Here is a 13,862-nt window from a genome sequence, read left to right as displayed (position 1 = left end):
TTTGAATATCCACATTCCCCATATTCACTCTCCTTCTCCTTACTTTCCTTCCCAACACTCACCTTCTTTCAGTCCCCCTACTTCACTTTCTTTCTTCTCTCATACCCTTCTGTTCTTTCGTACTCCTTTTCCTTTCCATTATCAATGCACTCCACTTCACTTACTCTTTTTCATTTTTTTAAGAATATAGCTCTTTGGTGAGAATTGGAGGTAGTTCTGAAAAGAACTTTAAGAACAGAAACAAACACAGGGAATGGAAACTGCTCAACAGGAGCAAAAAAAACAAAAAAAATAGGGCTGGGAACGGCAGTGATGGTTCTCCAATGCTCGAACCATGAGCAGGACACTTTGCTCCCCATAGGTAAGGAGTTGATCGCAGTATCTGCATTTCAGGACACCTTTGTTGAATGCAGGTTGAATATTTGGAACCAGCTCCTGCGATCGCCCCCTCACAGAAGTAGTTGCTCCTCCGGTGGATGTAGAGGCCCCATCACTGGGAACCTCTTGTGCCAGAGCCCTGACACTTTCCCAGGCAAAATTCTGGGGGTGCCTTCTCTCCACATGCCGTATCATTGTGAAGTTCCCAAAAGAATATTTCTTTTTGGGGTCACCCCGTGACAGGACTTTTTTGCAGATCTTGCACTCCACTTTTGGAGCATTCACCTTTTTCTGGTCAGCTGGTATTGAAAAATTTTTCCAAATGAAATGCTCCTTCACCTTTGGCTGAGGAGGCTCTTCATCGATGAATTCAGGCTCATCTTCACTGCTGGATGGTCTGGCAGCCATGATTAACCCAGGAAGATGCAAGAGCAAAAAGGCAGGTCTTTCAGTCACAAAAGTGAAAGAAGAAGTGAAGGAAATGGGTGGGGATTTCATTCTTTGTAAAAAAAACTGTTAGCAACCAATAAAGTGTTATTTTAAGGTCACATGACTTGACGCGCGGAAATTCCACGTTATAGTTAGTTGGACTCACTATAACTTGCACGCCTGTAATGCACTGCTGATGACGTCACATATTACATCACTCATTACATGGTCAGTGACATCACTCATGACATCACTGATGACACCATCCTTGTGACAGTGACAGACCTCCTTTCAGTGTAATGTAAGCCTTGAAACACATATTCAAAAATAGAAATTAACATTTTCAAAAAAATGGAGATACCCATACCAGTTACAACAAACAATTCAGTAATTCCACCATCTATATACACATCCACTCATTCACCAACAGTTCTATATAGTCACTCATACATATACTCACTCATCATATGTAGTGATACACCTATACATCCTGTTACACACCGACAGTCATCCAAAAGTTACTCACACACATACTCACACATGCAAATAAACTATTGAACATCCATTTATTTGCATATAGAACTATACACACACTACCACTTTACTTTTATGGAAATGTACACATACTTACTCTCTTAAACAATCACTTATAAAAACACATACTTATTTAAACAGGAACTCTTACAATCTTTCGCTCTGACATATACTCACTTATATACATCAATACTCACATATACTAGATTTAAACATATGTAGTTACTGATAAAGACACTAGTGAGACAGTCATTCACTCACTAACACACACATATACACACTCATCCACCCATACAGTCCTGCACATATGCTGTCTTCAAAACACATACAAACAGTGAGTCAGTCACCAACCCATGCAGCCACTCATACACAAAGTGAAACACTGATACATATATTTCAATATTTAAGTTACTTGCTAATATATGTATTCACTAAGATACACTTAATAAGGCAGTCAACATCATTTTTTTAGAAAAAAAACATCCATTTAGACACTTACTTAAACATTTATTCTTCCATCGACCTTTTTCATATACATATAGAAAACATATTTATTATTCAAAAAGACACACATTCACTGGATGGTGTCATCAGTGATGTCATGAGTGATGTCACTGACCATGTCATGAGTGAAGTAATATGTGACGTCATCAGCAGTGCATTGCAGGCGCGCAAGTTATAGTGAGTCCAACTAACTATAACGTGGAATTTCAATGGTTTTATGTCAGTAAAATTTTCAGCTAACTATAACTGGTGTGAAACCTATGGTTTCTTAGTGAATATATATATATATATATATATATATATATATATGTGTGTATATATATATATGTGTGTATATATATATATGTGTGTATATATATATATGTGTGTATATATATATATTAGTGTCATTTAAATTATTTGCTGCTTTATATTTCAATAGGTCATAACAGTTGCATATCCTGAATATGGTATGCATGTTTATGAATGGGTATTGATGCAGTCTTACCCAAGGTGTACTTTTCTAAGAGGTATTTCAAATATGGATTTTTGTTTGCTTGTAGGTCTGTCATATCAGTTCTGCCAATGCACTTTATGTACACAAGTAACTAAATATCTGCTGCTTATATTTCAATAGACTTAACTGCTGTACATCCTGAATATGATATGTATGTTAATGAAGGGCTGTTATTGCAGACCTCCCCCTCCCCAAGTATTTCTCTGAAAATATATTTTAAAAATGGATTTATTCCTGCTTGTAGGTCTGTTACATGCTGTTTGCAATAATGCTATTTAATTTGTTGGGGATTTTGTGATATTTTGGGTTTCAATGAATTGGATAATCTGTTATATTTCTGTAAGAATTTGTTCTGAAATGTTTACTTCCAGGTACCAATAGTTTTTTTCCTCTTATTTTTATTTCCAGTATCCTGTGCCTCTTTGCACCAGGTGACTTGGTTTGGGCTAAGATGGCAGGTCACCCCTGGTGGCCATGTCTTGTATACAACCACCCTACTGAATCAACCCATCTCCGAGGAAAAGGGAAGTTGCGTAAGGTGCATATGCAGTTTTTTGATGACCCACCAATGAGAGGCTGGGTTGGATTGAAGAACGTTAAGGCATACACAGGTAAGAAAATTTACATTTGAGGCTATGGGATATTGAGTTTGTTCCTTAGGCTGTGTGACTTTTACAATTATTTCAACAATTAACAAATTCATACATACACGAATTATACATCACATCACAATATGAATAATATGAATAATATAAAAAATTGATAACATTTTTTTTAACACCATAGGTTTATTAAAATTGTTCGAGAGAACAAGTGTCGACGCGGCGTTTCGGTTTTTAGCGATAAGCACCTTCAGGACAGTTTCTATATAAAGAAACACAAAATTATCATACAATAATAAAAATTGCATGAAACACCTACACAACACAAACTGCATCTTTCTATCTTGCTTGTAAGCCACTCGTATTTTCAATAAGTACGTTTACAAAACTAAGCAAAAAGTGAAGATATAAAAAGGAGAGATACACAAAAGAGCCCTGCTGTGGAATACACCATTACATTCATTCGCCATTACCCCTCTATTTCAGTTCATCTGGTGGTTGTGCCAATAAGTTCTTTTCAGAATGGTTCACTATGCCAAGTGGTCAACAGATCTCACTGGCTACTCTTTATTCGAAAACAGAGCAACATTGATTATACCGGGGAGTTCTTTTCAGAATTATTCACTATGCTTAGTGGTTTCGTTATCTCACTGGCTACTTTTTAATCAGAGACAGAGCAGCGTTAAGGATCCGAGTCTCTTACCTCAGCTAGATACACTCTGGATTCCCTCTGAGTTGTTAGCATTACGGGGTCCTGATGTGGACGCAGCAAAATACAAAAGTCACCCACTTCTATAATTCAGGGTGCTTAGATATATGCAGTTTCTACAGAGAACATTTTCAAAGATAGTTAATTTTATTAAATGCCTTCTGTTGATACAAAGGCGTGTTAATAGGACAATGTTATTTAATACTTTTAGTACCTTGGTTCTGTTACATGAAATCGAACCCTATCCTGGAGGAGCCACCGAGTTTGCTTCTGGTGATAATTTTCTGCTAGGAAAATAAAGGTAGGTTGATAACATGAATTACTATTCTTTTTTTCTCTCTTAAAGTATACAGTTGGAACATAAGACTCACCACTCTTCGATATAGGCTCAAGAAAATCGCCGTAGCCGAGGACCTGCTATGCTTCGTTTGTCGGCGTTAGTTATCGTGGGATGACATCACGTTTTATATGCGATCTAAGAAGAAAAATACATTTTATACTATTTGCCTGGCATGTAGGATAATCTTATTGATCAAGAAGCAGTGTTATTGCTATTTACGCATGATTTATACTGTTCTACAATTATTCATATTGTGATGTATAGTTCGTGTATGTATGAATTTGTTGTTAATTGTTGAAATAATTGTATGAAACACAATATATGTATGTTTTATTTTTATATAAACTAGTGAATTGAATACATTTTTAAGAATAGTTTGGTGCAAACTGTATCTATTGTTTTGTGAAGATTTATATAATAACTTTGTTGGCATTGTTTATATACCTACTGAACCTGCTGCTAGTCCCTAATATATTAGTAAGTTCATTCTGTGTGGTTGGCATATTTGCTCAAAAAGGTTGTATGTACAACATTGTAACCTGCTGGACCCTAGTAGTGGTCCTCTCGCTTTAAGCAAAGGGACACCTTCTGTCTTTCATATCTATCTCCCCTGGTCCCAGACCTGCCTAACGGGGCCTCCTTTAAACTTTTTGTTACATACTCGGAGTCTGAGTATAGTCTTAATTTCTTTCCCAAGCTCTGATTTAGGGCTTCAATCAGCGCTACCAATTCTGCCGCCTGTACTGAGATGTGGTAGGAGAGGAGTTTGTGCTGTGACTTGCAGCTCTTCCGAAGGTGCGTGACTAAGAGCTTTCACTACTGCTGCCTCTGTATGCGCTACCCCTGTCTCGTGGTTTGTTATAGAGGATCCGTCAACAAGCAGTGCTTCATTGTCTGGGGTGGGATCCTCTTCTGTCTGGCTGCTCCCATCATCATCCCATTCATCTCTTGAGTTTGCTGTATCACTGTTTAGGACTGCCACAATTTTCCCTGACACACTTTTATGCTTGTCTGACCTATTGGGAATGCGTAATTTACTCGCTTTTGAGGTGTGGTGTGTCAAGTGTGGTGGACGAAAGTCAAGCTTTTGGGCACCTTGCCTAGAAATGTGGGCTGTGCTGGTGGAGTCTGGAATCGCTTCTTTTTAGATTTCTTGGGCTTGGACCTGTCTGACCACCTTCTGGTGCGAGGAGTGGAGGGATGTGGTGGTGGTGGTGGTGGTGGCGGTGAAGGGGGCGGTGTCATCGGCTCCTACTACTATTGGTATGAATGTCCTAATAGAAGGGGTGAGCACATCCATATCTGCAGAAGGTGGGCTAGGGGTTGATGTCTTGCTTGGTATCAGCATTGTGGTGTTATCAGATTGAACTTCTTCAAAGATAGTCCACAATTCTAACACTGCCTCCCTTTTGTCTCTTTTTTTTCTGACCTGAAAAACTGGTTATTATATATTTTTAGCGTGCTCCATTATTTTTGTTAAATTTTCCCTCCTAAGGCCAGAGAAATGTGTGCCTTCCTGTGTGAATGCCACTCTTGGCAACACATTTTAAGTCTTTTTTACTTGTTTGGGGAACCTAGTCTCCATGTGCTTAAGTGGGTAATTCATGAACGTTTGTTTGGATGATACAATTCAGTCATCCTAATTTTGGTTTGTTAAATCGTAGGGCCAATTCGTACGTGGTGCACTCTTACAAATTAAGCACTATGAGCTCGGTGCTTACGCTTTTCACACAGTTTGAACAAGCATTTCCATAAAACAACACATATGTAGTATTGAAACACAGGCCGAATATGCTGTATGTTAGAAAAAACCTGCAAAAACTCAAAATGTCACGTAATCAAGTTTTCAAAGACAATCAAGGCAGTATCATCACATACAATAACACATTTCAGTAACAGTCGACAGATAAATTACTTTGACAATTTATCATATAGCAAGAGATGACTATAGTGGAGCATGTTCCTAAGCGAGCTCGATAGTCTGCAACTATCCGTTCCTAGGCAAAGGTAGTAATCGTAGACACTGTTTATTAATAACTTTGGAGTCACCAGCCCCTCTTGGCCACACATGACTTGCGCCCAGTTTCCTATGTCCAAGTTTTCCCTCTACGATCTCTGCCCTATAGCACCCAGGGTCAAGCTAGATGCACCTCCCAAGCTCCTTCCACATACTAAGGGTGTTAAAAAACAAACAAACAAAAAACATGTTGGCACTGGGAAACCATTGAATTAAAAATAACAGACTGAGATGTCAACTCCACCCAATCAGGGTAAGCTATATCACAAAAAGCAGCGTTCTGGGAGTTATCAATGTCTATGCACAGTATTACACCATGTTCACCTAAGGTAGCGTTCAGCTATCGAGCAAAGGTGAGTTTTGTGGGATTGCCTTCGAGGTAGCCTTATGAATAGTACATTTGGAACATATAAGATGGATAATAAGCCAGACCCCGTCAGTGGCAGAGCGCTCGGGTTATCTTTTTACGATTTTCCATTGTTTGCCATAAGCCATATGATTTTAGACTATGTTGGGTTTGTATATAGTCTCTTACCCTCTGACAGCTGCTTCAGAGCAGACCTCTGCCCCAAGAACTCAGCTGAACTTCCAATCAATTGGCGCGTCTGCCCATCTTTCTTGTTGTGCAACATGAATCCATCCGCACGCAGTCACCTGCTTCGGCTGCAGTCTGGTATGAGGTCTCAATCCTACTAGGGTGGCTTGCCAAACTGATGCTCGAATTGGATTTCCTTAAACAGAAGACGAGGTGATTGGCAAAACAGGAACAGTTTGTTTAATTAAATAGTGCGGCCGGGAGACCAGTTACAGGAACTAGGTGTGCGGACTTTCTCAATATACATAGTTTGAAGCTTCTTTAAATACAATATTACAAAAGCCATATGTTTTTCGGCGTACCATATGTGGTGAGGAATGTTGGTTGCTGCTTTTAGGATCATAAATTAATGCCCCATGGTCACTACAGGTGGGTCGTGACCTGCATGAACACATTGTGGTCAGTGGTGTATGTGTTTAGATATCCGATGGGGCGCGTGTGTTCACCATGTGTTCTGGGCCCTGATTGGCTAAATGTTCCTAACCCGTGTGGCAACTGACTTTGTGGCGTTTTTAGGAGCGTGTACCTGTACCAGCCATATGTGTTTAATTGGGGAAATCTCCACAGACAATTGTTATGTCGCTGCGCCTGTTTGTGGAATTGATCTTGAGTTTTCCGCTCATGAGTTTGCCTGCCAGCTGAACACCCTCCTACCTGAGACCCACCAATGAGGTGATCCCGCCTAGGTCACAGGGCCTGCCTAACCACGTGCTTGTGTGTTGAGGTAGATGTAGAGTTCAGAATAGGTGAGTTTATTAAGGATAATAGTTCATTTGTGTCGACAAACACATCGATATCCATGTTAACACTTTAATGCTAGCTCTTGATGTCTGTTGCCAAAGATATAATGCACATTTGTGCGGACGGTGAAGTTAAAGATGTCTCATAGCTGTCCAGCAGGTTTTTTTGGGGGCGGGATTGCGGGGGTTGCAGCAAATTGTTCTGCCACCAATGTTGAAATTAACCGCTGTTAAGCTCCTGTCATTTAGCAAGATGTAAATTGTTTGGACTGGTCGAGGGGACTTAATATCTCTCGCATGTATTTTTTCAGGTTCAGGCAATAAGGAAGCACAGAAAGGGGGCACATTCTACAGTGGCAAGCCAGAAATTGAGAAGGCTATGAAATTAGCTGATGATGCCATGGGTTTAGCTAAGAACAAACGCCTGGAGCTGGCTGTATGTACTGAACCTTCAGACACAGAAGAGGAGGAGGAAGGAGAAGAGGAAGAAGAGGATATTGAGGTGACCTCTTTGGCAGGATGTGTGTACGGTGTCACCTCGGTTGTTTATTGATAAACTAGTGTAATTCAAGAAAAATTATAATAGCACTATTAGATCAAATAAACTGGTCCTGAGTTAAGGCATGCTTGTTCCTTGTGAGCCCAGTTGTGACATATGAACCTAAACAGTCAACATTGACTTTGCGAAAGTGAATTTAACATAACGACTCCCCCTTAATATTGCCTGGTACCCGAAGGTATGCAATAAACAAACTAAATACCTATACTCTATACGTGAAGATCCTAGGGTAAAAGAGATGGGTAAAAAAGAAAGAAAAATAATGCGAAGTATACAAGCCCTGTAAGAGCAAGTTTATCGTGGTAAGGTGACCAAATCTGACCGGGAAACCAACCTTAAATACAGTTGTATTTTCGTCCCAAATGAGATTTAATAGGGTCTAATGTTAGACACCCAGTTAAGACTGCACATATCTTGTGTCCAGAAATAATCCCTCCTATTCACAGTATATGTATCCTGAATGTTTTTCCCAATGAGGAGTTCCTGAGGATGGGTAAATAAAGGAAAGCAGCCTAATTACATATAAGAATACACCCAAAGGAAGAAATGCAGGGGCATATTCTATGTAATTTAAGAATAAAATACAGTAGAGAGCAATAGTATTTGCAGCAGTTGTCAGGTTTACTTAATTCTCCTTTGCCATAGGGCACAAGAGCCTACTTGTGCATCATGAACCAAGGCAGTTTACCTGCAGTAAATACCCCCTCAAAGAACAAAATACGTCCAGTGGTTTGTACTCAATGGTTTATTCTAGAATATAGTTATTACAGGGTGGGAGATGAATTGTTTAACTTTTTCTGCGGCTTTCCCTTTGACTGAATTTAATAAAATGTGCATTCACTTCTCTAGTTGTGCCATTCATGAAGCCCTAATGAGCTTTAAATTAAAGCACCAGCGTCCTGCTGTATCAAAGAGTCTTTGTCTATGGGAACATGTTTTAGTACATTTGGCCGCAGTTTTGGGAAAAAATCCCCGATTTACACCAGAACCACTGATCTTAGGTCCTTATCTTAGTTATCTCAAATGTTGACTCAGGCGCCCTTATTACTCGCACACTGTGTATGAATTTACTGAGTGTTCAAAAACAGAAATCATAAGGACTAACTGGACTATAGAAAGATTAGCCTGATTGATGTTTCTCATATTGTCAAAGGTAAATAAAGGGATAGAAAATGTCTGCGCCATCTCAAGATGGCTTCAAAGAGATCACTAATTATATTGATTGCACTGTTGAGCCTTGATTAAGGGTTTGGCGGATGGGTTACTCCATCACAAATGTGACGGATATCCTGTCTGCTGTATTAAGAGTTCCATTATATACCATTGGATATAATAGAACTCGCCATACAGCACAATGGCTATCCGTCACATTTATGATGGAGTAACCTGTCCTCCACACTCTTACCCTGTGGGTAAATCTAGTGTTATGGAAGTATCCAATGTCTGAGCGGAAGCTCCCATATGTGGTCTTTGGTGATTTAACATCAGCATTCAATTTGGACCAAAATGTCTTATTAGGGAAAGTTCCTGCCCAAAAAATCTGTTGGGTGTAATTTTCTGCTAACAAACGCATTTTCCAAGAGTTAGATGGGAACAAAAGGAGACAAACAAAACCCATACCCCTCAAACATTGTGCACGCCAAGTTTGTTTTGATACCAACCTTATTTATTCTATAAAAGGAGTAATTAATGTACTTTATAATTGCACACATGATGCCACTATTTTGACTTCTGTCAAAGTTAGAACTTTTTTATTTGTCAATTAAAACCTTTTATTATCAATCTATAGTGGGCCTCACATCTTTAGAAAACTTTCACAGAATTGTTATCTATGAGGCATAAACAAAGTTGATGGTTTTCAGTCTTTACGTATCTTTCTCTCCCTCTGGAAGAGGTTTCAAATGAATTATTTCGGGATTAGGCTGGCTGCTAATTGTTCACAGTTGAACAAATGGACGAAAGCACTTTAATTAAAACAAAGGGTAGCACTTCTGTAAGATTTGCACAGGCTCTGGGATCATGTTTATCCTCCTATGATTGCTCAAGCACAATCCACAGCACTCTGGTTTGGTTTATTGGAAAATTAAAAATTGTGGATAATTAGTTTCATCTTTATTGAAGTTACCATAGTGTACCCAAATGGGCCCTTCATTCGTGGGGCTAGAGAGCAAGAGCATTATTGAGATCACGAAGCTGAGACAGCTTCTGTATTGGGTTCTCTTCTGGACAGACATGTCATTAGGGCCTTTAAAAATGGCCTTTGAGATCTTGTCAATGAAGAATAAATACACGTTATCATCGTTCAATTAAATACAACATAGTTTTTACAACTTGCACTTATCTGATTTCTCATCTCCGCCATAATCTAATAACTCTTCCTTTATTTATTAAAAATAAATAAATAATCTTACCGTGAATTTTAATCTGTTTATCAGCTTATGAAGGCTGCGTGAGGTGGCTCTGCTGAGGCTTTTCTAAATTTCAAATTCTACCTTGTTTCGAAAAGCCTCCTGATGTTAATGAACGACAATCGCATAAGCGTTTATATATTCTGTTCATGAAGGGCATTTTGTCAGTGACCACGTTTACCTCTAAGTGGGCCTCAAAATGTTGCCCCTACTGTAGCAGGGTTGATGAAACGGATATTCCTGTTTTGCTCATTTGCCCTCAAAATCACTAATGTTGATCAAAGTGGTTAGTTCCCTTATTAGGAGTATGGGCTTAACGCGTTGCCATCCCTTTGTATGAAGTCTGATACATCTGATTTTATAGTCTTTGTTGTGTCCCACTTAATCTTCCTGATGTGGAAAGCAAAGTCTAATTATCCCTCAAATGTGACCTGAAGCTTCCCTGTCAAACTTTGCCCACTACTTGTACTGGGCAGGTTGTTTAAAATGTTGCTGGCACATTGCACTTTAAGGCCTATTATAAGTATTCTGTTTATTATTAGATTAGTATGGAGTTAGGCTGTCATTTACCTTTAGAAATGTAATTTTTGCATTGCGTGAAATACTGAGTCAAGCTTTTTCTTTATTTTTTTTAAATTATTTATGCTTGTACTGCATATTACTAATTTTATGATAAATGTGCTATTTATATTTGTTTTATATTACTTTATCGTATTGTTATGCAATCTGCTGTTTTTTGGATCTGTACCTGGAATGAACTGTATTGCTGTTGCGACTTCGGATAGTGAATGCAAAACAGTTTCTGTAATTGGCAAGAAACCTTTTTCTTATGGAAATGTGGCAGTGCGTTCATAAAATACGCCCTGATTTTTGGGACCTGGGCAAATTCAGGCTTTACCTGCACTTCCTAAAGACGTTTACTACCTTCGCACAAATGGTCCATGATGGACGAGATGTCAAGGAGCAGATTCTATGTTCTGGTCGGTGCACCCCCAACTTGGTTTGGTCATGCAGCTGCTAACAGTTTCCTTATTAGACTACTTGACTGTCTGTGACAGATTTTCCAGAGATTGACTGTTTTCATTGGTGGATAGACCTTTGTTTGGACGAGTAATCTTGGGGGTAAAGTACCTTGTGACTGTGGAATGGGAATTAGGGTCTGGTCCGGGGCCTAGTACTGTATTCCTTCCCCATTTTGGCACCTTTTTGAACTTATTGGGTGTCTAGATTGTTAAAGTTGGTTATGCTTTCCTTTTTCGGAATACTTTCTCACATTCCCATTGTTTACCCATACTTAAGTGGATCAGACCCATCTTCTTTTCAAGCAAATGTTAATAGTTGGCCAACGGGTCCATTGAGCTGGTACTTGAGACTGAACTGGCAAATGGGCTCTTACTTTGGTACTTCCTGGCCCTCAATTAGAATGGAGGTTTGAGACTGATCTTAGACCACACCTAAGAATCCTGCACTTATTCCTCCAGAAGAAGAAATTCAAGATGATTACCCTTGTACAAGTTCAATTGATCTGGACCACGAGTATTAGCTGGTGTGCCTGAACCTGCAGGACTCATTCATACTTTCATGTGCCAGTCCTGCTGTCTCACAGTAAGTAGCATAAACAATGAGAGAGCGAGGAAAAAAGGGGCACAACCTTTGCCCCTGTAAACAATCTAAAGCAACAATAAGGACTGGTCCTGGAAGGAAATCGAAAATCACTGCATCGACATGCCAAAGTAGAAGTAAAACCTATTGCATTTTAGAAGAACCCTCACCCTTCAACCTAGTTGGTGGCATGCTTCATCATCTGGTTCCCACCTAGGGTGTCGAGTACATCCTAGGTGTGCTTTGATGCCGGATTACAGCGGAGCGGGTAGTTTTGCGACAGATGCGAAATCGGTATAAAGGTTAAAATTGTCTCTAGGATCCTCCTCCAAACCTGAAGTACTTGCTGAGGTTCTGGGACAGGATTAAATAAGAAGGCGGATATTTTTAAGCCCAACTTGGTCTTGAATATCCTGTTGATCTACATGTTCCAGCCTTTGTATCATAATTTGATAGGCTTTCTTCTGGACCAAAAGTGATTTGAGGTCAAAAGGCCTTGTGAAATTCTAGTACACACACTAAGGTGTACTTTCAATGTGGGGATGATCCTGTTGCTTACTGTTTTCACCACATACACTGTATCTGTAAGACAGAATAACATCACTATTCATTGTTGGCGTGGCTTTGGGGTCAATGTGTGGTGGAGTACCACATACGTTCTATCTGAAAAACAAAATAACACTACTCATTGTTAATGTGACTTTGGGCCTACGTGTGTGCAATGTCTGGTGAAAAACACCATACACATGGATTTCCCGCTGGCATAGCTTTTAAAACAATCCAAAAAGGCATGCAATAGATGTTCAAAAATATAACTCCAGTGCATTATGGTTATAATGTGACATCATTGAACACCAGCTTTAATCAAAGGCGGTTATTGTACCATTCATGCAATAAGTTACTGTCCTCAAAGTAGGGACTTTATAACTATCCTCAAATGTCCATTCATTGTGAGGGTGTGCGTACAGGAAGTAGCTCCATTTTGTGGTGGGATTAGATAAATGTCAGTTCATTGTCCTACCCATCATCCTAAATCAGCCTCACGTGTCTTTACGAAATGTTTAAGAATGCGCATCATCTTCATAGGTCAAGTATTCATGTGTTCCCAGTGGCGGTTGGTGAACCTAAAAAGTGATAGGGCAAATTACCTTCATCGATTTTTGCAAGTGTCCAGTTCATTCTGTTTGGTAATAATGTCCTCTTTTCTGTACCACCGAAAACAAAGCAACTTTTTAAAAGCGGTCTCTAGGCCACACCTGGAAATCTTAACCAGATACCGATAAAAGAACTACATCACATACATTTATTCCAGTCATTCGACTCTCTGGAAGGCTCTCTTTAATGAGAGCAGTCATATAAGCAGTCATTTAATGTACAGAAAAAACACTACCTGCCTGGCTCTGTACAGCAGTCCGCTATCCTGAGGATGTTCTTCCACCCGAGTCTTGCTCGGTGATGTTACTTCAGTACCGAGGTATGGTTCAATTATTGTTTAAACTACAGTAATATTTTACAGAATTAAACAGTTCATTTGACTAAACATCTATAATAAAACCAAATTCAAAAGACCGATGTGACAGAAAAAGGGCAGTCCGGGATAAGCAGAAAGCTGGAAACAGTAATGCACTTTATTTCATGCACTGGCACTAAAGGAAGTAATAATGCTGCATAACACTTCCCATTAGGTGAATAAACCGCTTATTCTCCCAAACTGAGCTTTTTCTACACCAGGTGAGGATGTTACATTAAACACACACTCCTTTTTGGGGCACGGAGAGAATAATTGATTTGCCCAACATCACAGGATGTCAGGCAGATGTAGAGCTGGGAATGCAGTACCATCCCTCACTGCCTTGTTTTCTGTCTGACAACACTCCGCAGAGTACCATATTCAGAACGTTGCTGGGACTGTGAGCACCACTAGTTGTCCAACAGCAGCGTGATGTTAG

At 39.5% G+C, this 13,862-nt stretch overlaps 1 protein-coding gene across 2 annotated transcripts in view; it reads left to right on the top strand.

Moving 5' to 3' along the window:
* The window catches only part of MSH6 (mutS homolog 6), a 100,148-nt gene that overhangs the window by 21,954 nt on the left and 64,332 nt on the right, over positions 1 to 13,862 (top strand). The window contains exons 2-3 of one of the 2 annotated variants that reach the window (XM_086927766.1): positions 2,750 to 2,952; positions 7,656 to 7,846. In XM_086927766.1, coding sequence (XP_086783892.1) covers positions 2,750 to 2,952; positions 7,656 to 7,846 — 394 coding nt within the window. Of the gene's footprint in view, positions 1 to 2,749; positions 2,953 to 7,655; positions 7,847 to 13,862 lie in introns of those variants that run through there. The other variant, XM_086927767.1, reaches the window with a different exon arrangement.

Source organism: Lissotriton vulgaris, chromosome 6 (genome assembly GCF_964263255.1).
Source record: "Lissotriton vulgaris chromosome 6, aLisVul1.2, whole genome shotgun sequence".
NCBI classification, from domain to species: domain Eukaryota; kingdom Metazoa; phylum Chordata; class Amphibia; order Caudata; family Salamandridae; genus Lissotriton; species Lissotriton vulgaris.
This window is presented reverse-complemented; position numbering and strand designations above follow the sequence as displayed.